At 36.0% G+C, this 21,752-nt stretch overlaps 1 protein-coding gene across 1 annotated transcript in view; it reads right to left on the bottom strand.

The window, feature by feature from the left end:
- whrna (whirlin a) overlaps positions 1 to 21,752 on the bottom strand; it is a gene marked incomplete at its 5' end in the record, with an annotated part of 351,922 nt that overhangs the window by 74,744 nt on the left and 255,426 nt on the right. Inside the window, 2 exon segments of the mRNA XM_079581179.1 lie at positions 4 to 165; positions 5,944 to 5,994. Of these exon segments, the coding sequence (XP_079437305.1) occupies positions 4 to 165; positions 5,944 to 5,994 (213 nt within the window).

Below are 21,752 nucleotides of genomic sequence, written 5' to 3'. Positions count from 1 at the left end.
CACCCCGATGTGCCCGTCCCGGTACTCCTCCACGTAGTAGCTCATGGTGTGGCGCTCGCTCTCCGTCAGCAGGTGCCGCGCCTGCTCCTCCATCATGGCTCGGGACTGGTTCGCCAGGCTGGACAGGGTCACCTGGGAGCCGGCCACGCCCTTGTAGAACCCCGGCTGAAACGGGAGGCAGAGAAGAAGGTGAGGACGGCTCGTTTCGTTCATTGGTGGAGATGGAACGCACAACAAGGTTAGAGTAAAGCTACTGTTTAACCTCTTAACTCCCGCCTGAACCGAGAGGATCTTTTTCCTCACGTCAGATTTTTTTTCCATCATTTTTTTGTTGGGTATTCAACTCATTTTTGTAACTTTTTTTGTCATTTTTTGTAACTTTTTTGTCACATTTTTGTCACTTTTTTTGTCAATTTTTTTAGTCATTTTTTTGTTACATTTTAGTAATTTTTACCTCCATTTTTTTTTTATCACATTTTGGTCACATTATTTGTCATTTTTTTGTCAAATGTTTGTAATTTTTTTTTCACATTTTTGTTATTTTTTTTTGTCATTTTTTGTGATTTTTTTGTAACTTTTGGTGAATTTTTTTGCCATTTTTTTTGTAATTTTTGGTAATTTTTTCGTCAATTTTTCATCCTTTTTTGTAATTTTTTTGTCACATTTTTGTATTTTATTGTCAAATTTTTATCACATTTTTAGTAATTTTTTTGATCATTTTTGTAATTTTTTTGTGATTTTTTGTCAAATTTTTGTCATTTTTTTGTCATTTTTCGTCAATTTTTCATCCATTTTTTGTCAATTTTTTGTTACATTTTGGTCATTTTTTTGTCACATTTTTGTCATTTTTTTGTCACATTTTTTTGTCATTTTTGTCACAATTTTTTCATTTTTTCGTCAATTTTTCATCCATTTTTTGTCAAATTTTTATCACATTTTTGTCATATTTTATCATTTCTTGTGACATTTTTGTAACATTTTTGCCACTTTTTCATCAATTTTTCGTCACTTATTTGCCAATGTTTTCTCACTTTTTTGTCACATTTCCATCATCGTTTTCGTGTCAGTTTTGTTGCTATTTTCACAGCTTTTTTTCCAGAAGCTTTTGGACTGAGGGTAAAGCCAAACTGGAGAAACTGTGCTCGCTTCAGGTGGGAGTTAAGGGGTCCAACTATAGTGCTCAAGTAATTGCATTATTTGTTAGATTTGGTATTGGTAGAGGCTTTATGGATGATTGCAGTAAATGTGCTTTGTTGTTTTTACATTTAGATTGAAAGCCCCTACCCCAAACGTTCTAGTTTAAAACACAAATCGACGATGTTGTAGATGGCAGGAGCATGGACCTCATGGGGTTCATCAATGAAAGCCCCTCTCCAGCAGCTGCCTGGGCCGGCCCTGGTGTAATGCACTTTAGATCAGATGAAACTTTTCATCAATGCAGAAATAATAAGGTAATGTTTATTTTTTTGAACTTCAAGTTTATTTAAATGAAGTATGAATCTTATGTCTGAATACAACGTTGACAGAGGGTTTTACATTCACATTTTCAAATAGTGTGTCACTGGGGTCCATCTTTGTGAGAACAACTTCACTTTCAACTGGAGTTTTGCGGTCAGCTGTTCCATTATGTAGACTTGTGTCTCTGTGCCCATTCTGTAGTTGTTGGAGGAGAAGGTTTCCTCCAATTAACAGTGATCATCTTCCGCGCGATCAGCAAGAGGATGCGGAGTATGTACTGCTGGTCTTTATCATGGATATTTTAAGATAAGATAAGATAAGATAAGATGGTACTTTATTGATCTCACAGATGGAGAAATTGCATTCGATGAGAGAGCATCCGGCAGCAGCACCCATTCAGTGCGCACCACTCTTTTCTTTCAGGTATAATTCCAAGAAGAAAGAACATTGGGTCCTTTGGGATCTTGACAGTCAAAATATTTTCAATCTCCTGTTGAATGTCCTGCCAATACTTAAAAAGAAACCGGGCAGTCCCAAAGTATATGTGTGTGATCAGCCACTTTGCCACAGTTTCTCCAACATAACGGTGACGTGTTTTTATAAAATTTAGAAATTCTTAGAGTGGTTCTGAAATATCTAATTTTAAATTGCTCCGTCTAAACTCGCCTTTTACACGAGATAACAACAAATAATCCGGTCCGCGGTAAAAACGAAACAGAAACCTGCAGTGACACTGATGTCAAAGCTCCGCTAACAGCAACGAAACACTTCCTGTTGTCCCGACAAAATAAAAGGCGTCAATGTTCCAGCCGCTGGGAGAGGGTTTGAAATGTAAGTTAATAAATGAACCTAATATTTTAGGTGCAAATGGACACAAATCTCGATCACAGACCCAGCACCCTCCACGAGCGCCTATTTTAGCTCTCAGGCTGAAGCTCTGTCCTGGTTTAGCCTTTTATCAGCCGTTCAGTTAGTCTGGTTTAGTTCAGTCTCACACAATTCATTTTTTGCCTCTCATTGACACTAATAACACAATCCACTTCCATCCCGTCAATGATCTCCCTTGTTTCAGATTCAACAGCCTCTCATTCCCCCCTGGGTTCTCACCATCTGTGCTTCATTGGCAGCCCCTGTGCGTTCAGTATTATTTTTAATGCATATTTGAATGTTTAATGTCTATCCATTATTGCCCCCGCTCTCCAGAACAAACCTCCATCATCCCGCAGGCGTGAGTAAAATGCTGAAGCGACAGTCAGAACCGAAGTGAGTCAAACAAAGCGGAAAATCATCACGTCTTTCATGGACCCGGAGCCGTAAACACTCCATCTGCGGAGACGCTGGGATGGAGATTTTCCGTGCAATTTGACAAAGCGCTTTTATGCTGCGGACGCTTGTGTTTTTTTTTTGTTTTTCTCTCTCGTGTGGCGTGAACTGTGTGAGGGAAAATTAGAGCTTCGTGGATCACAACAATTAATCACGATCAATTTGCAATTTGTAAACGGAGAGAGAGATAAACGGGCAAATATCCAGCGTTTAAAGAGTTTGTGAGTCCTGTGTTATTATTTTGCAGTTCATAATCTGAAATAATCTCAAAGATGTGTTTAACCCCTTGATGATGGAAATGTGACAAAAAAAGTGAGAAAACATTGACAAAAAAGTGATGAGAAATGGATGAAAAATGTGACAAAAATATGACAAAAATGTGACAAACATTTGACAAAATTTGACAAAAAAATGACAAAAATTTAACGAAAAAAAGAAAAAAAAATGACAAAAATGTGAGAAACAATGTCACAAGAAATTGACAAAAAATTGTTGAAAAAATGAAAAAAAAAATTGATAATAAAATGACAAAATGTGATAAAACAATGAGAACAATTTGATAAAAAATTGTCAAAAAAATGAAATAAAATGTGACAAAATGTTACAAAAAATGACCAAAAATGGACAAAAAAAATGACAAAAATGTGACAAAAAATGGACGAAAAAAATGACAAAAATTTAACGAAAAAAAGATTAAAAAAGGACAAAATGTGACAAAACAATGAGAAAAATTTGATAAAAAATTGTCGAAAAATTGACAAAAAAATTGACAAAAATAATTACAAAAATGTGACAAAAAGTGACAAAATGTGACAAAAAATGACAAAAATGTGATTAAAAATGTGGTAAAACATGACAAAAAATTACAAAAAAATTGCAAAAAAGTTATAAAAATGTGACAAAAAATGACAAAAAAATGGCCAAAAAATGGATGAAAAAAATTTGACGACAAAAATGTGACAAAATGTGAGAAAAAATGACAAAAAATGCGACAAAAAAATTACAAAAAATTAACAAAAATTTGACGAAAAAAAAAAAAAAAATGACAAAAATGTGACAAAATGTGACAAAAAAATGACAAAAATTGGATTAAAAATTTGACAAAAAATGACAAAAAATGTGACAAAAAAATTACTAAAAAAATTACAAAAATGAGTTGAACACCCAACAAAAAAATCTGATGACGTGAGGAAAAAGATCCTCTCGGTTCAGGCGGGAGTTAAGAGAATAAAGTTAGCTCAGTGAACTGAATCCTCTTAACCCCCGCTTTCTCTAGTTCGGCTTTTCCCAAATCTAAAAGCTCAAAATCAGTAGTTTTTTTGTCATGTTTTGATTATGTTTTTGTTGTGTTTTCATCTTCGCTTTCGTCACTTTTTTGTTGCGTTGTCGGAAAGTCCGTGGAACTCTTCTCCAAATCAGAGTAATATGACCAGGTTTGATTCTGCAAATGGCAAATAAACTGAATCTGAATGGGAAGGAAACTCATGAAGAAGTAGGGCTTAGCTGACTAGTAGCTTAAAAACAATGAAGCTACTATTAAGGCGAACTTTGAGGGAATACAAGAGAGGAAAAAAAGTTAATGTTTTCTTTCATTTCGTGAGAAAGACAGCTCCAAATCTAAACATAAAGTTGTGGACACGATGGAGCCATAACGCAGACGTACCCCACTCATCTGCACTATAACTGGGACAGTTGTGAACCCTAGGGGCCTTTCCGAAACCATTCCCTCCTCCCTCCTCCCTTCCCCTACACCCTTCCACTCAGGCCTCACGCCGGGCTCAGACCTAGAGCGGCGGAAGAGAGGAGAGCGGCGAGCTTCCATTCATTCCCTCTGCTGCCTGGCGACCGGAAAGAAGCCTCCGGAAATCCACAGGAGAGCGGCGAGATACGGGCGGCCGGAGCGGAGACTAGCGTTAAAAAAAATTCAACGCTATGCAAATACAGAGCCATTTCCGGCGGCGGCTCCAACCACAGAACAAGATCTGACAGACACCTGTGCGTAATTGGCTCATGCGCAAAAGCTGCGTCTCAAACCCACCTCCACGCGCTCCTGCACAAGGGGGGCTGGTGAAGGAAGTAGAGCAAGCTGAGCGACGGAAAGCGTTATTTTTCCCGCTTGGTCTGAACCCGGCGTCAGTGAGGCACCTCCTGAGGTTCACTCAACAGAGAAATTTGAGCTGTGACTTTCAGACGCTCTCTCCCTCGCCCCCACCATCGTCGCAGCCCATAATGCGGCAACAATAACAAGTTCAACTGATCATACTTTTAAATAAATAAAAGGTTCTTATGAGTTAACAAAGTAATTCAGATTCAAATATGTTGTATTTATATTATATAATTTAGCTTCTTCAAACTCACAAGTGAGAACTTTTCTACTCCCAATAAAATCATATTAAGTCTCACTGTCACTTTCTTTTTCATTAATAAATGTCAATATGACGATAAAGTTGTTCAAATAAACACGTAGGTCCTAAGTAAACGCGGAACTGTAGTTGTTTGGTGTGTTGCTCGTGGGACGGCTCTCAGTGTAACACACACCTGTTAAGTGTGGTGTCGATGCAGACTCGCTGAGAAGGAGCTTTTCTCCCACCGTTTCAGACAGAACTCCACTCCGCAGGCATGCGCAGACTGAGTGTTAGGGTGAGGGAGGAGAGAGCGGTTTCGGAAAAGCCCTTGAACTGTCTTCCTCTGTGCTCTCGTGGTGTTAACTGCACACCAGGGCGGGGGCAGCAGGATGCCCTCCCACGCTATAGCTAACGTAGTCTGGTTTTACCAGACCCTCGTACTTACTTTCGTATAAGGGTCTGGAACTTCTCAATTGAGCTCCGTTATCAGGTGGGAGGGGTGAACTCCTTTGAAACGATTGGATCTGATTTTCGCTAGTGTTTGGTCGTGATGTAGGTAATGCGCCCGAGTGAGTGAAGCAGCTATCAGCTATGTTCTTGGGAGCATTCCTTGCACATTCCGAGGCTTAAATTTTAATTTCTGGATGTTAGGGAGCCGAGCCAGCGTAGCAGCGTGGACACCTGCCGCTTATAGGCCTATACATGTAAATATTGTTTTATTTCTTCATAAATTATGTTGGTGTGCCTTAGTCTTTACTTCCACTGGTCATACGTCCTCCTCCTCACAGTGATGCAACCCCCTGTGGCCCCCACTCACCTGCCTGCAAGACCCCATGAGCCTCCAGGGAAGCGAGAGGTAGCAGCAGCCCTACAGTGCAGAGCAGAGCTTAGAGAGATCATCTAACAAAGCAAAAAGACTCCACATCCCATCATGCAATTCTGCGACACGTACGGACCACGACAGACAGTCTGAGACACGTACAACAACAACAACACGACCAACAGGGATAATAATGGAGTCCTCAGCATCTTTCTCCATCCGTCTGAGTGTCAGGAAGCTGAACTCCCTCCCTTCCCCTTCCATCGGTTTCCACCCGATGCACAAGCTCTGACTCGCCCGATTTATCTGTCCTACCGCACTGGAAAAAAGCATGAAAATAGCGGCAAAAACGAGAAGAAAACACAAAAAATCTGCTAGCTTACCGGATCTACAGTAGTTTGTTTACCTGCGGCCGGCGTTACTACACGTTGAATTCACAAAGGAGCTTCTACAAATCAGATATGGCAACGTTTGGAGGACGAGCCCATGATTTTGAAGAGGTTTTTAATGCAGGCTACTAGTTACCATAGACATGCACTAGCCTAGCACTAGCCTAGCACCACTAAACTCTTCAAATATAAGGACTGCATGAATAAAGAATATAAATATATATATATATATCTCCAGAAATCAACAACACTCTGGCTAACTAGGAAATGAGGCCCTATGTCAAAAATCCTGAAATATCCTTTTAACTTAACTTAACTCCCGCCTGAACCGAGAGGATCTTTTTCCTCACATCATCAGATTTTTTTTCCATCATTTTTTTGTTGGGTATTCAACTCATTTTTGTAACTTTTTTGTCATTTTTTCGTCCAATTTTATCACATATTTGTCATTTTTTTGTCACATTTTGTCACATTTTTGTCAATTTTTGTCACATTTTTGTCATTTTTTTGCAATATTTTTGTCATTTTTTCGTCAATTTTTTATCCAATTTTGTCCTTTTTTGTCACATTTTTGTCATTTTTTTGTCACATTTTGTCACATTTTTGTCATTTTTTTGTCACATTTTGTCACATTTTTGTCATTTTTTTGTCACATTTTTGTCATTTTTTTGTCACATTTTGTCACATTTTTGTCATTTCTTCGTCAATTTTTTATCCAATTTTGTCATTTTTTTGTCACATTTTTTGTAATTTTTTTGTCAAATTTTGATCACATTTTTGTCGCATTTTGTCATTTTAAAAAAAATTTTTGGTCAATTTCTTGTGACATTTTTGCCACTTTTTCATCAATTTTTCGTCACTTTCATCACCGAAATCCAGGAATTATGCCTCTAATGAAAACACAAACAGCGCAGCAGTGTTATTTCTTCATTTGGAACAGTTTTGTCTTCCAAAACTCTGACAATGTTCAAATCCAGGCTGAAAACGGTTCTTTTTTCCTGAGCATATGACTGAAAGTATTTTATCTGCACTCTCGCCTTTTACTGTAATTGATGCATTTTTATGTTGATGTCCAGAGGAGAAGGAGCGACAAGACAGAGGTTAGGTAACTTTGTCAAATTTTTTGTTATTTTTTGTCTTTTTTTGTTATTTTTTGTCACATTTTTGTCACATTTTTTGTAATTTTTTTTTGTCATTTTTTGTCTTTTTTTGTTATTTTTTGTCACATTTTTGTCACATTTTTTGTCATTTTTTTGTCATTTTTTTGGATATTTTTTGGATATTTTTTGTCACATTTTTGTCATTTTTTCGTCACTTTTTTGTCTTTTTTTCTGTTATTTTTTGTCACATTTTTGTCACATTTTTTGTGATTTTTTTTGACAGAGTGAGTCAAAACAAGTTAATAACAACTTAATAACTTTTTTGTCTTTTTTTTTTCTAATCAATTTTTTGGTCAAATTTTTTGTTATTTTTTGTCTTTTTTTGTCACATTTTTGTCACATTTTTTGTAATTTTTTTGGTAATATTTTTTGTAATATTTTTTGTAATTTTTTGTCTTTTTTGTTTTTTTTGTCACATTTTTTTATTTTTTTGTCATTTTTTTGCCTTTTTTTGTTCTTTTTTGTCACATTTTTGTCACATTTTTTGTAATTTTTTTGTATTTTTTTGTATTTTTTTCTGTTATTTTTTGTCACATTTTTGTCACATTTTTTGGATATTTTTTGGATATTTTTTGAATATTTTTTGGATATTTTTTGTCACATTTTTGTCACATTTTTGTCACATTTTTGTCACATTTTTGTCACATTTTTGTCACATTTTTGTCACATTTTTTGTCATTTTTTTGACAGAGTGAGTCAAAACAAGACTTAAAAATGCATATAACTGAAAGTATTTTATCTACACTCTTGTCTCTTACTGTAATTGATTCATTCTATGTTGATGTTTTTATTGATTTGTTTTTCTTATATTTTACGCTGCTTTAACTGTGAAGCACTTTGAATTGCCTTGTGCATGAATCGTGCTCTACAAATAAACTTGCCTCTTGCACCCTAAACACAAAAGATCATTTAAGAAAAATACCAAAGAAAACTCCGAATGGAAGGTTAAGATTACAGTGTTATAACAATCCAGGGACAGCCCCAGAGATGGATGACCTACATGTCCTCAGCTGAGAAAGGAAAATCACAGAAATGAACTGCGAATGGAGCGGGAGGTGAGGAATATTAAGCACCGCGGAGCCACTCGAGAGGCCCAGGTGTGAGAGGTGAGAGCCCAGACAAAAGGGCACGAAGGCGTCACGGCACGACAGATCCGGAGCAGCGGCATAAATTATCCCCACTCACCCACAATGCACCACCACCTCCACGCTCCTCTGCTCCCTTATGGACGACATTAACATCCTGCAGATACCACTACACTGCAAAGAGTATTGAACTAGATCAGTATAAACATCTCGATTTGAGCATAATAATCCAAATTGTAGTTGTTTTGACTAGTTAAGAAGTTGTTGGGCATTTGTCCTGGATTATTTCACTTGTTCTGAGATGTTTCTGACTCGTTTCGATACATTTCGTCCTTATTTCAGGTCATTTTCTTTGCCAATGGGGAAAGAAAATTGGTCTTATCTCATTGGCGATTTTACTTTTACAATTTCTGTCATATTTCGTCCATTTTTTATCAAATTTTTGGTCATGTTTTTGTCTAAATTTTTATCACATTTTTGTATTTTTTGTATTGATTTATTTTGTCAAATTTGTGCTATTTTTTTCCGTCCATTTTTTAGCAATTTTTTGTCATGTTTTTGTCACATTTTTTCCACTTTTTCATCAATTTTTTGTCAATTTCTGTCATATTTCGGACATTTTTTTATTTTATTTTTTGTCATGTTTTTGTCACATTTGATCACATTTTAACATTTTTTTGTCAAATTTTTGTTACTTTTTTCGTCAATTTTTTAGCAATTTTTGGTCATGTTTTTATCACATTTTTGTATTTTTTTGCCACTTTTTCATAATTTTTTTGTCAATTTCTGTCATATTTCGGCCATTTTTTATCAAATTTTTTGTCATGTTTTTGTCACATTTTGTCACATTTTTACATTTTTTTTATTTATTTTTTTTGTCAAATTTTTGCTACTTTTTTCGTCAATTTTTTTGCAATTTTTTGTCATGTTTTGTGACATTTTTGCCACTTTTTCATCCATTTTTTTTCAATTTCTGTCATATTTCGTCCATTTTTTCTCAAATGTTTTGTCATATTTTTATCACATTTTTGTCATATTTTTGTATTTTTTTGTGTCAAATTTGTGTTATTTTTTTGTCAATTTTTTAGCAATTTTTTGTCATGTTTTTGTCACATTTTTGTATTTTTTTGTCATGTTTTGTGACATTTTTGCCACTTTTTCATCCATTTTTTGTCAATTTCTGTCATATTCCGGCCATTTTTTTAATCAAATTTTTTGTCATGTTTTTGTCACATTTTGTCACATTTTTACATTTTTTTATTTATTTTTTTTGTCAAATTTTTGTTGGTTTTTTTGTCAATTTTTTAGCAATTTTTTGTCATATTTTTGTATTTTTTTGTATTTATTTTTTTTGTCAAATTTGTGTTCTTTTTTTTCATAAATTTTTTGTCAATTTCTGTCATATTTCGGCCATTTTTTATCACATTTTTTGTCATGTTTTTGTCACATTTTTTTATTTATTTATTTTGTCAAATTTTTGTTACTTTTTTCGTCAATTTTTTAGCAATTTTTGGTCATGTTTTTATCACATTTTTGTATTTTTTTGCCACTTTTTCATAATTTTTTTGTCAATTTCTGTCATATTTCGGCCATTTTTTATCAAATTTTTTGTCATGTTTTTGTCACATTTTGTCACATTTTTACATTTTTTTTATTTATTTTTTTTGTCAAATTTTTGCTACTTTTTTCGTCAATTTTTTTGCAATTTTTTGTCATGTTTTGTGACATTTTTGCCACTTTTTCATCCATTTTTTTTCAATTTCTGTCATATTTCGTCCATTTTTTCTCAAATGTTTTGTCATATTTTTATCACATTTTTGTCATATTTTTGTATTTTTTTGTGTCAAATTTGTGTTATTTTTTTGTCAATTTTTTAGCAATTTTTTGTCATGTTTTTGTCACATTTTTGTATTTTTTTGTCATGTTTTGTGACATTTTTGCCACTTTTTCATCCATTTTTTGTCAATTTCTGTCATATTCCGGCCATTTTTTTAATCAAATTTTTTGTCATGTTTTTGTCACATTTTGTCACATTTTTTTATTTATTTTTTTGTCAAATTTTTGTTGGTTTTTTTGTCAATTTTTTAGCAATTTTTTGTCATATTTTTGTATTTTTTTGTATTTATTTTTTTTGTCAAATTTGTGTTCTTTTTTTTCATAAATTTTTTGTCAATTTCTGTCATATTTCGGCCATTTTTTATCACATTTTTTGTCATGTTTTTGTCACATTTTGTCACATTTTTTTATTTATTTATTTTGTCAAATTTTTGTTATTTTTTTCGTCAATTTTTTAGCAATTTTTTGTCATGTTTTTGTCCAATTTTTATCACATTTTTGTATTTTTTTGTCATATTTTGTGACATTTTTGCCACTTTTGCCACTTTTTCATCCATTTTTTGTCAATTTCTGTCATAAATCGTCCATTTTACTTATTTCAAGCGAGATTTACCCTAGAACTGGTCTGAAATGTCCTCAAACAGGCAAAGTAAACTCGGTCCGATCAGGAAAAGTGTCTAAATGAGTGAAAACCGCTCAAAACAAGATACATTTCCTCAATTCAAGTCATTTAAGCCAATGCTTGATATTCACTTTTTGTAGTGTGGTTATTGGCTGCAGTAACAGAGTTGGGGACAGATTTTTGGGTCTTCCACCTGACTTTTTTGTTCCATAACCCTCAGGATCTTTTGAGAAATTCAAAATCACTGGCTGCACTACAAAAAGTAAATATCAAGCATTGGCTTAAATGACTTGAATTGAGGAAATGTTTCTTGTTTTGAGCGGTTTTCACTCATTTAGACACTTTTCCTGATCGGACCAAGTTTGCTTTGCTTGTTTGAGGACATTTCAGACCAGTTCTAGGGTAAATCTCGCTTGAATTAAGTAAAATGGCAGAAATATGACAGAAATTGACCAAAAAATGGATGAAAAAGTGGCAAAAATGTCACAAAATATGACAAAAAAAATACAAAAATGTGACAAAAACATGACAAAAAATGGCTAAAAAATTGACGGAAAAAATAAATTAAAAAAATGTAAAAATGTGACAAAAACATGACAAAAAATGTGATTAAAAATGGCAAAAATGTCACAAAATTTGACAAAAAAAATACAAAAATGTGACAAAAAGGTGATGAAAATTTGACAAAAAAATGACGAAAATTTGACAAAAATATGACAAAACATTTGAGAAAAAATGGACGAAATATGACAGAAATTGACAAAAAATTTGATTAAAAATGCCAAAAATGTCACAAAATTTGACAAAAAAATACAAAAATGTGATAAAAACATGACAAAAAATTGCAAAAAAATTGACGAAAAAAGTAACAAAAATTTGTCAAAAAAATACATTAAAAAAAAATTAAAAATGTGACAAAATGTGACAAAAACATGACAAAAAAATTGATAAAAAATGGCCGAAATATGACAGAAATTGACACAAAATGGATGAAAAAGTGGCAAAAATGTCACAAAATATGACAAAAAACATGACAAAAAATTGCTAAAAAATTGACCAAAAAAATAAATACAAAAAAATACTAAATATGACAAAAATGTGATAAAAATTTGACAAAAACATGACAAAAAATTTGATTAAAAAATGGACGAAATATGACAGAAATTGTAAAAGTAAAATTGCCAATGAGATAAGACCAATTTTCTTTCTCCCCATTGGCAAAGAAAATGACCTGAAATAAGGACGAAATGTATCGAAACGAGTCAGAAACATCTCAGAACAAGTGAAATAATCTCGGACAAATGCCCAACAACATCTTAACTAGTCAAAACAACTAAAATGTGGATTATTGTGCTCAAATTGAGATGTTTATACAGTAGGCATCTGTGGCTGAAGGGCTCAAGAACATCAACACCTGCACCTACAGCGATCACAGTAATAAAACCACATTATTATGCTTTTGTCTGGACCAGAGGCTTGAGTTTGGCCCCGAGCGTTCGAGCAAACGCTGTAGAGGTACTAGTACATGCTGTATTTCCTAACTACAGTCATTAGTAAATACAAGTGTGCCGATTGGATTGGTCCCTCGACGCTCTGCTCCTGTAATGAACTGTCTAATCACATGCACTCCACAGCCTCTCTTCCCGTCAAGAGCCGTCTGGAGCCCACACACATGCACATAAACAGGGGCGCACTTATGAAACAGCTCCACATTCATCTAATCATGTCAGCAACGATTCCCCACAGTCCCCCTGGAAGCTCTTTCTTCACTGAGTCTTTTAACCTCTTAACTCCCGCCTGAACTGAGAGCTTTTTCTACAGTTCAGCTTTACTCGAATCCTGTAGGCCAGTGTAACGCCTCATTTGAAAGATGAACTCTACAAAACTCATGTAAAAGGATCTTTTTCCTCACGTCATCAGATTTTTTTCCATCTTTTGTGGGGGGGGGTATTCAACTCATTTTGTAACTTTTTTGTCTTTTTTTTAAATCAATTTTTTGGTCACATTTTTGGCACATTTTTTGTCATTTTTTGTCATTTTTTCCTAATTTTTTGGTCATTTTTTTGTTATTTTTAGTCATTTTTTTAATCATTTTTTTGTTATTTTTTTAATCATTTTTTGTAAAAAAAAATTGTCATTTTTTGTTATTTTTTGTCACATTTTGTATCATTTTTTGTCATTATTTTTGTCACATTTGTGTCATTTTTTTGTCATTTTTTTAATCATTTTTTGTCATTTTTTTTGTATTTTTTTTTCTTTTTTGTTATTTTTTGTCACATTTTTTGTCATTTTTTTAATCATTTTTTGTCATTGTCATTTTTTTGTTAGTTTTTGTCCCATTTTTGTCATTTTTTTGTAATTTTTTTTCTTTTTTGTTATTTTTTGTCACAATTTTGTCATTTTTGTCACATTTTTGTATTTTTTTTGTCACATTTTTTGTCATTTTTTTGTCATTTTTTTTTGTCATTTTTTTGGTCATTTTTCGCCACATTTTTCGCCACATTTTTCTAATTTTTTAGTAAATTTTTTATCACATTTTTGTCACAATTTCGTATTTTTGGTCATATTTTTGTAATTTTTTTGTCAAATTTTTATCACCTTTTTGTCACATTTCCATCATTGTTTTCGTCTCAGTTCTGTCTCTATTTTCCCACCTTTTTTCTCAGAAGCTTTTGGACTGGGGTAAAGCCAAACTGGAGAAAATGTGCTCGTTTCAGGTGGGAGTTAAGGAGTTAACTTTACTATCAACTGGTCTCAGATGCCTCCTTGAGACACCGTGCCCTTTACTACACCGCACCCCACTGCTCCTGATCCTACATTTCCCAGAGAGTTTCCCCCATCACTGCAGCGGAATGACATCCCTCCCTCAGTCTTTCATTATTTATTTAACCGTTTGAGGCGGTGGCTTATTCCACGTGTCCACAGACTTGGGCCCGGTTTGTTTGTTTTTTCCTCCGGAGCGCTCGTTGGCAGGTTGAAATTGAATCCCTGACCCCTCACTCCGCCGAGGCTGCGCTGATGGGAAAACGGCCGCTTCGAGCCGCTTCCTCTGTTTTCAGGGAAGTGAAGACTGGGTTATTAATCAACTTTTTCCAAAGTCCCGAGTCGTTCGCATTAAGGGATTCTAGCACTGACAGGGTTTCACTTCTTCCCACTCCTTTTAATTGCCATCACCAATGTGGAAAACTAAACTTCACTGTCCTGCAATGTGGGTCCAACATATCAATCACAATCAATGAGAACTCTGCAGATGGTTTTTGGCATTGGCGTCATAGCGGATAAAACGATCCTGTCACTGTTGGCAGAACAAACATATTGATTGGCGTCGACAGAAGAAGAGAAGAAGAAAAAAAGAAGAAGATCCATCAGTCGCAGTTTGTCTTGTCCAAAAAATGTGCAGGATGGCGCATTGCAACTATGGAGCAATATTTCGAAAGAGAACAGAGGCCGGGTCTCCGACAGAGGCCGGGTTCGCGGCTGGCGGAGGCAAATTAAAGCCGGTCTCTAAAACAGGCCGGGGCTTTTATTAGAAACTATAGCAGTAGAAATATTCCCCATGTTAGGAATTTGTCTCATACTGGTGTAAATGAAAACTCACGTGCAGGAAGTAACAAACTGAACCCGGGCCGAGGGGGACGCTGTGGAGGAGCTGATCCGAGCGTAACTTTGACACAGATTTAGCCACTTTTCAAACCTCCTGTGACCATATTTACTATATTACTATTATATATCCAGGGTTTTAATAAAGTCTCCATCGCGTCTTCAAAGCACGTCCAGCTGCTCCGTGTGCAGGTCAGTCCCACGCCTCAAAATAACTCCTCCCATCAGTGCGAGCGTCTCGTCCTCTCTCGGGTCAGTCTCATGATCGATCACAAACACAAACGCTCCGTCTAAACTCGCCTTTTACACGAGATAACGACAAATAATCCGGTCCGCGGTAAAACCGAAACAGAAACCTGCGGCGACGCTGATGTCAAAGCTCCGCTAACAGCAACGAAACACTTCCTGTTGTCCCGACAAAATAAAAGGCGTCAATGTTCCAGCCGCTGGGAGAGGGTTTGAAATGTTCATTAATAAATGAACCTAATATTTTAGGTGCAAATGGACACAAATCTCGTTTTTCTTCGTTTTCCTGGTCGTCCGTTTTTGCTCAAATAGAAATAAAGGCCTGTCTCTAATTGTGGCCTGGTTCCAATAAAGGCCTGGTCCCAGATGCCATTGAGTAATTGAGAATTGATACCTTTAAATGCATTCATTTTTCCCTATTCACCTACGAGGGGAACTGACATAATGCTAAGAACTACTGGTTAATACGTCCTCAATTAGCGTCTAAACGCCTTTATCCGTCTTCTTTTCCTCTTGTTCTCGGCTAGTTCTGTGTGGGCGAAGCGTGCCGAATCAAAGCGTCTCCTCCGTTTTATCAGGACGAGGACAGAATGTGACTGCGGGCCCATCTCGCGTCGCTAACACGATTATTCTCTCGCAGTGAATGGGAAACATTAAACCTCATTACGGGATTACAGCCCGTCGATGGCTCCGGAGCAGAGGCACGAGTCAGGCTAAGTGCACCTCGCTCCCGGACACTGCTACCGATACAAATATTACCAGTTTCGAATAGAAATGGTACAACTTAAGGCTTTCCACTCTGAACTGCAGCTCCAAAATGTACTGAAAGATCCTTATTTCACAACACCGAAGCTTTACCACTACTACCTTTTTACCGAAGTACCTTAATATTTGCCTGGGGCCCCAGTGTTTGTGGAGGCACTGTATTAGGCTAAATCCTATTAGCTGATGCTTCACGGTGATTGAGTTAGCCTGTTAGCCTGTTAGCCTGTTAGCGCACACCTTCCTAATCCAATCCACTATTGACTCTCTCCCCTCGGCTTGTTTCTCATGCGCTGAGCCGGACACAATGTAGCTGATGAGGACGGTGGTGGGAACATCCTCTGCCGTGCCGAGTCTTTTTGCAATTTTTTCCTTCAGACTTTGCTCATTGTACACTTTAGAATACCAGTGATCTGGTGTCGTAGCATATATACTATTTTACCAGGGTGCCATTATTTGTTCAAAATTTAGTTCATTTTTGTTTTAGCCATTGTTTTTTCTTTGTTTTTTAAGAGTTATATAGATCTTTTTCCTCACGTCATCACATTTTTTGTCCATCACTTTTTGGTTGGGTGTTCAACTAATTTTGGTAACTTTTTCATCATATTTTGTCATTTTTTGTCACATTTTTATACATTTTTTATCACATTTTGTCACATTTTTTGTTATTTTTTGTTATTTTTTTGTCAAATTTTTATCACATTTTTGTAAGTTTTGTGTCACATTTTGTCACATTTTTGTAATTTTTTCGTCAATTTTTTCGTCAATTTTTTCGTCAATTTTTTTATTTTTGTTTGTAATTTTTTATCACATTTTTGTATTTTTTTTTGTAAAATTTTTATCATCCATCCATCCATTTTCTTCCGCTTTATCCGGGGCCGGGTCGCGGGGGCAGAGATGCCCAAACTTCCCGATCCTCACACACCTCCTCCAGCTGTTCTGACCCCGAGGCCACACCTCCTCCAGCTGTTCTGACCCCGAGGCCACACCTCCTCCAGCTGTTCTGACCCCGAGGCGACACCAGGCCAGCTCGGAGACATAGTCCCACCACCGTGTCCTGGGTCTTCCACAAGGCCTTGTCCCACTAGGACATGCCTGGAACACCTCCCGCGGGAGGCGACCAGGAGGCATCCGGAACAGATGCCCGAGCCACCTCAGCTGCTCCTTTCGACGTGAAGGAGCAGCGACTCTACTCCGAGCTCCTCCCGGGTAACTGAGCTCCTCACCCGATCTCGGAGGGTGCGCCCAGCCACCCTGCGAAGGAAACTCATTTCGGCCGCTTGTATTCGCGATCTTGTCCTTTCGGTCATGACCCAAATCTCATGACCATAGGTGAGGGTGGGAACGTAGATCGATCGGTAAATCGGTAAATTTATCACATTTTGTATTTTTTTTTGTCATTTTTGGTCACATTTTTGCCACTTTTTCATCAATTTTTCATCACTTTTTCATCAATTTTTCGTCACTTTTTCTGTCACATTTCCATCATTGTTTTCGTCTCAGTTTTGTCGCTATTTTCACAGCTTTTTTCCAGAAGCTTTTGGACTGGGGTAAAGCCAAACTGGAGAAAATGTGCTCGGTTCAGGTGGGAGTTAAGGGGTCAATATTGTCTGCAGTTCACAAACTGTCCACAAGGGGGTCCTGCAGCGCCCTCAGCACCCTGGGTTCCCACGGCCTTCACTGCAAAAAGTGGATTCTAAGCAAGTAAAAAATGTCTTACTTTAAGAAATAAGTTCTTATTTTTTCCCTAGAAAGTAATAATGTTTTGCCGAGAAAGTTTTCTTGAGAAAAAAAATCTTATTTTAGGAAATAAAATCTAGTCATTTCTTGTTCAGATAAATTTGCTAAAAACATGATAATTTTTCTTGTAACAAGAAAGAAAAACTTTTTGAATCTTCTTCAGCTTTAGACAAAGAATATTTTTTTCTTATTTTAAGAAAAACTAAGATCAACAACTCTTAATGTAAGAACTAATTCTCACAGATAGATATGGCTCGGTGGCACAGCGGTTAGAGCCTCAGCTTCACAACTCAAAGGTCCCGGGTTCGATTCCCACCAGGACGGGGCCTTTCTGTGTGGAGCATGTTCTCCCCACCACTAAAAACATGTACAATAGGTGAATCCTCCAGCAGGTGATTCTGACCATCAGCCTGGCTCCACATCATGGAGACGGGTCCCTTAAATATTAGTATTTATTAAGAACATTTTGCTCAAAAATGTGTGTAATTTAAATCATTTTACTTAAATCAAGCAACATTTAAGTAAAATACCCACAATATTTCACTAAATAAGAAAGTTTTCCTTAAATTATTCCATTTCCTGAGGACATTTTGCTTAATTCTAGCTTTTTATTTGCTTAAATTTAGTGTTTCTTTCTTGTTTTATGATGAGAAAAATATTCTAGAAATAAGAATTCTTGGCAAGAAAAAATGCTGACCACATTGGCAGAATTTTTTTTATTCGTAGGGGAATTGGTACATCAACTGATCAAAAGTCATGAGTAAAATGTCAATGTATCAGCCAGCTTAACCCTGACCCTGCCCTAGCCACTGACCTTAAGGATAATGGGCTGGTGCCTAATCTTAATCAATAGTAGTGGGGGAACATAGGTACCGGGGAACGTAGGTACCGGGGAACATAGGTACCAGGGAACATAAGTACCGGGGAACATAGGGCTGACCCCATCGGTTCCTGGCAAAGCTAAAACTAAAACTACCTCTGACGCTGACAGCCAGAAACCGCTTTACATCAGATCACCTGTTGGCAGCCATCTTGTTTTTCCCACTGCTGCACTCCCCCCTCTTGCCTGCAGGGGGACATGATCCAAACAGCACAAACTGACGCCTCCGTACGGTGAAAGAACAAATCCCTGCACGTGGCCCGAGGAGGCAATTACACCCGCACACCGACGGGAGGGGGGGATTAAGAAACGTAATTAAAGATGAAATAACAACGCTGGAAATGCCGGCGCTAATTACGGCTAACTGCTCGGCTTAGTGGGAGAAGTGTGCGCTGGGTTTTAGTCGCGCTCGTTTGCTTTCGGGATGGGACAGATGCATTCTCTCATTCTGGGTGATTCATGTAAACCTACGGCAGCCCTGCAGGGACATTCTGCTGGATGAATCTCAGACTGTTCAAACGGGAATCCCTGAATAAAGCTTGACTTGGGACATTGATGTGAAAGGTAGTGTTTTAGGGATGCTCTGTCTGGTTAAAAAGGGCAAACCAGGGGTCAAAGTTCAGATTTTTGTTGAGTTTTTTCCCCTAACCTCTTACCACCCGCCTGAACCAAATGCATTTTGTCCTCTTTGGCTGTTATATAGGCCTGTGTAACACCTCATTTGAAAGCTAAGACCCACAAAACGGATCTTTTTCCTCGTGTTGTTGCTGTGTTGTGTCACCTTTTTTTTTTTGGTCAGTTTTTGTAATTTTTTTAGTTGAGTTTTTGTCACATTTTTGTTGAATTTTTGTCACTTTTAAAAAAAAAAAGTTGTGTCACTTTTTGGTTGAGTTTTTGTCACATTTTTGTTTATTTTATTTTTTTCACTTTTTTGTTTAATTTTTTTCACTTTTTTGTTTAATTTTTGTCCCTTTTTTTCACTTTTTGGTTGAGTTTTTGTCACATTTTTGTTTATTTTTTTCACCTTTTTGTTAGATTTTTTTCACTTTTTGGCAGAGTTTTTGTCACATTTTTGTTTAATTTTTTTCACTTTTTGGTTGAATTTTTTTCACTTTTTGGTCGAATTTTGTCGCATTTTTGTTGCGTTTACATCCTTTTTTTCTTCTCATTTATGGCTGTTTTGGTGCTTTTTTTCCCCAAGAAGCTTTTTGATTAGGGTAAAGCCAAACTGGAGAAAATGGGATCCGTTCAGGTGGGAGTTAAGAGGTTAAGATCTTAGTTTTAATGTCAGAGTACAACAAAGACAAAACCTACTATTCATGACGCTTATTTCTTGATATTTTGTTGCTTTTTAGCCATTTTTATTGTGCTTTTCATCACATTTTTTTGTCATGTTTCCATTTTGAGCAAAACATGTACAAAAAACTTGATGAAAACGCAACCATAAAGAACAAAACGGTCAAGATGACAGTAATAACACGGCCCCAGAGACGCACGTTTATGTGAAGAAACCAGTGAGTCAGTGTTTAAGCTGCTCAAGACGCTAGCATGCGACCGGTTAGCATTTAGCTTCAACAGCTCAGAACTCTCCAAGAGAAAGCCCTGAACCAGACTCCAAACATCTAGCCTTGGATACAACATGTGTGTATCGTGTTGAAGCCATTGACAGTTGATTGATGACAGTTGCTAACCGGTAGCATGCTAACGTCTTGAGCAGCATAAACACTGACTACTGGTTTCTTCACATAAACGTGTGTCTCTGGGGCCGTGTTTTTACTGTTATCTTCATGAGCAATGATTACGAGGACATAAAAATGTCTCTGTCAATCAGTTGTTAATCTAATCCAATCTAATCTAATCTAATCTAATCTAATCTAATCTAATCTAATCTAATCTAATCTAATCTAATCTAATCTAATCTAATCTAATCTAATCTAATCTAATCAACTATTTCATCATTTCAATTCAACTAAAACAAGCCGTGTTTATGATCTTCTTACACATATTAACCTCTTAACTCCCGCCTGAACCGAGAGGATCTTTTTCCTCACGTCATCAGATTTTTTTTTTCCATCATTTTTTTGTTGGGTATTCAAGTTATTTCTGTAACTTTTGGGTAATTTTTTTTGTCATTTTTTGTCAATTTTTTGTAATTTTTTGGGTCAAATTTTTGTCACATTTTTGTCCTTTTTTTGTCAAATTTTTTATCAAATTTTTGTAATTATTTTGTCATCTTTTTTTCATTTTTTGTCATATTTTTTGTCATTTTTTAATCAAATTTTTGTGCTTTTTTGTAAATTTTTTATCATATTTTTGTCATTTTTGGTAAATTTTTTGTCAAATTTTCGTCATTTTTTTAATCAGTTTTTTGTCCTTTTTTGTCAAATTTTTATCATATTTTTGTAATCATTTTGTAATTTTGTGGTCATTTTTTGTCAATTTTTTGTCAATTTTTTGTCAATTTTTTGTCAATTTTTTGTCAATTTTTTGTCAATTTTTTGTCACGTTTTTTTGTTATTTTTTGTCACTTTTTTGTCATTTTTTCGTAATTATTTAATCAAATTTTTGTCTTTTTTTTGGTCAAATTTTTATCTTTTTTTTTTTATTATTTTGTCATATTTTTGTCATTTTTTGTCATATTTTTTGTCATTTTTTCGTCAATTTTTTATCAATTTTTTGTCATTTTTTTGTCACATTTTTGTCATTTTTTTGTCACATTTTAGTAATTTGTTCGTCTATTTTTTGTCCATTTCTTGTGACATTTTTGCCACTTTTTCCATCAATTTTTCATCACTTTTTTCTCCCTTTTTTGTCACATTTCCATCATTGTTTTCGTCTCAGTTCCGTCGCTATTTTCCCACCTTTTTTCCACCAGCTTTAGGAATGGGGTAAAGCCAAACTGTCTAAATGTGCTCAGTTCCGGTGGGACTTTAGGGGTTAAAAGATGGCACAACCTCTTTTCCAATGTGCATCCCGCAGACGACCTCTTTTCCCTTTTGTCCGGCTTTTCCCATAAACAAATAAATCATGTCTCGCGCTACAGTACGTGACCTCCATCTTTCCCACAATCATTAAGAAAAATCTCAGGACAACAACCACAACTGACAGTGGCCGTTTAGCCCCTATTATTTATCTGACCACGTATTGGTCATTTTAAAGATGGCAGACAGGAATAATGGACAGCTCAGTGGGCTCTGGGAGGACAGTGCGGCGCTTAGTTGAAGGTCGGGATGAAGGATGGGATTTTAAACGCTCGCCTCTGGTCCAGGCCCGTAATAGTGCGGCATTGACAGGTTAATAGCAGGAACGTTGACGCCACAGCCCGCAGTGGTCAGCCAAAGGGAACAAGGGGATTTTTATGTCATATTTTCACAAATGCAGTATGTTTTCTACACATTACAACCCAAATATCTGTATATATTTGGAGGATATATTACTGAGGGCTCAACGCTCAATAAGAACTAAAATATATTTCTGAAAAACACC

Source organism: Gobius niger (assembly GCF_951799975.1).
Source record: "Gobius niger genome assembly, chromosome: 22".
Classification (NCBI taxonomy): Eukaryota; Metazoa; Chordata; class Actinopteri; order Gobiiformes; family Gobiidae; genus Gobius; species Gobius niger.
The sequence above is the reverse complement of the archived record's forward strand: the minus strand, read 5'-3'. Positions and strand labels throughout refer to the sequence as shown.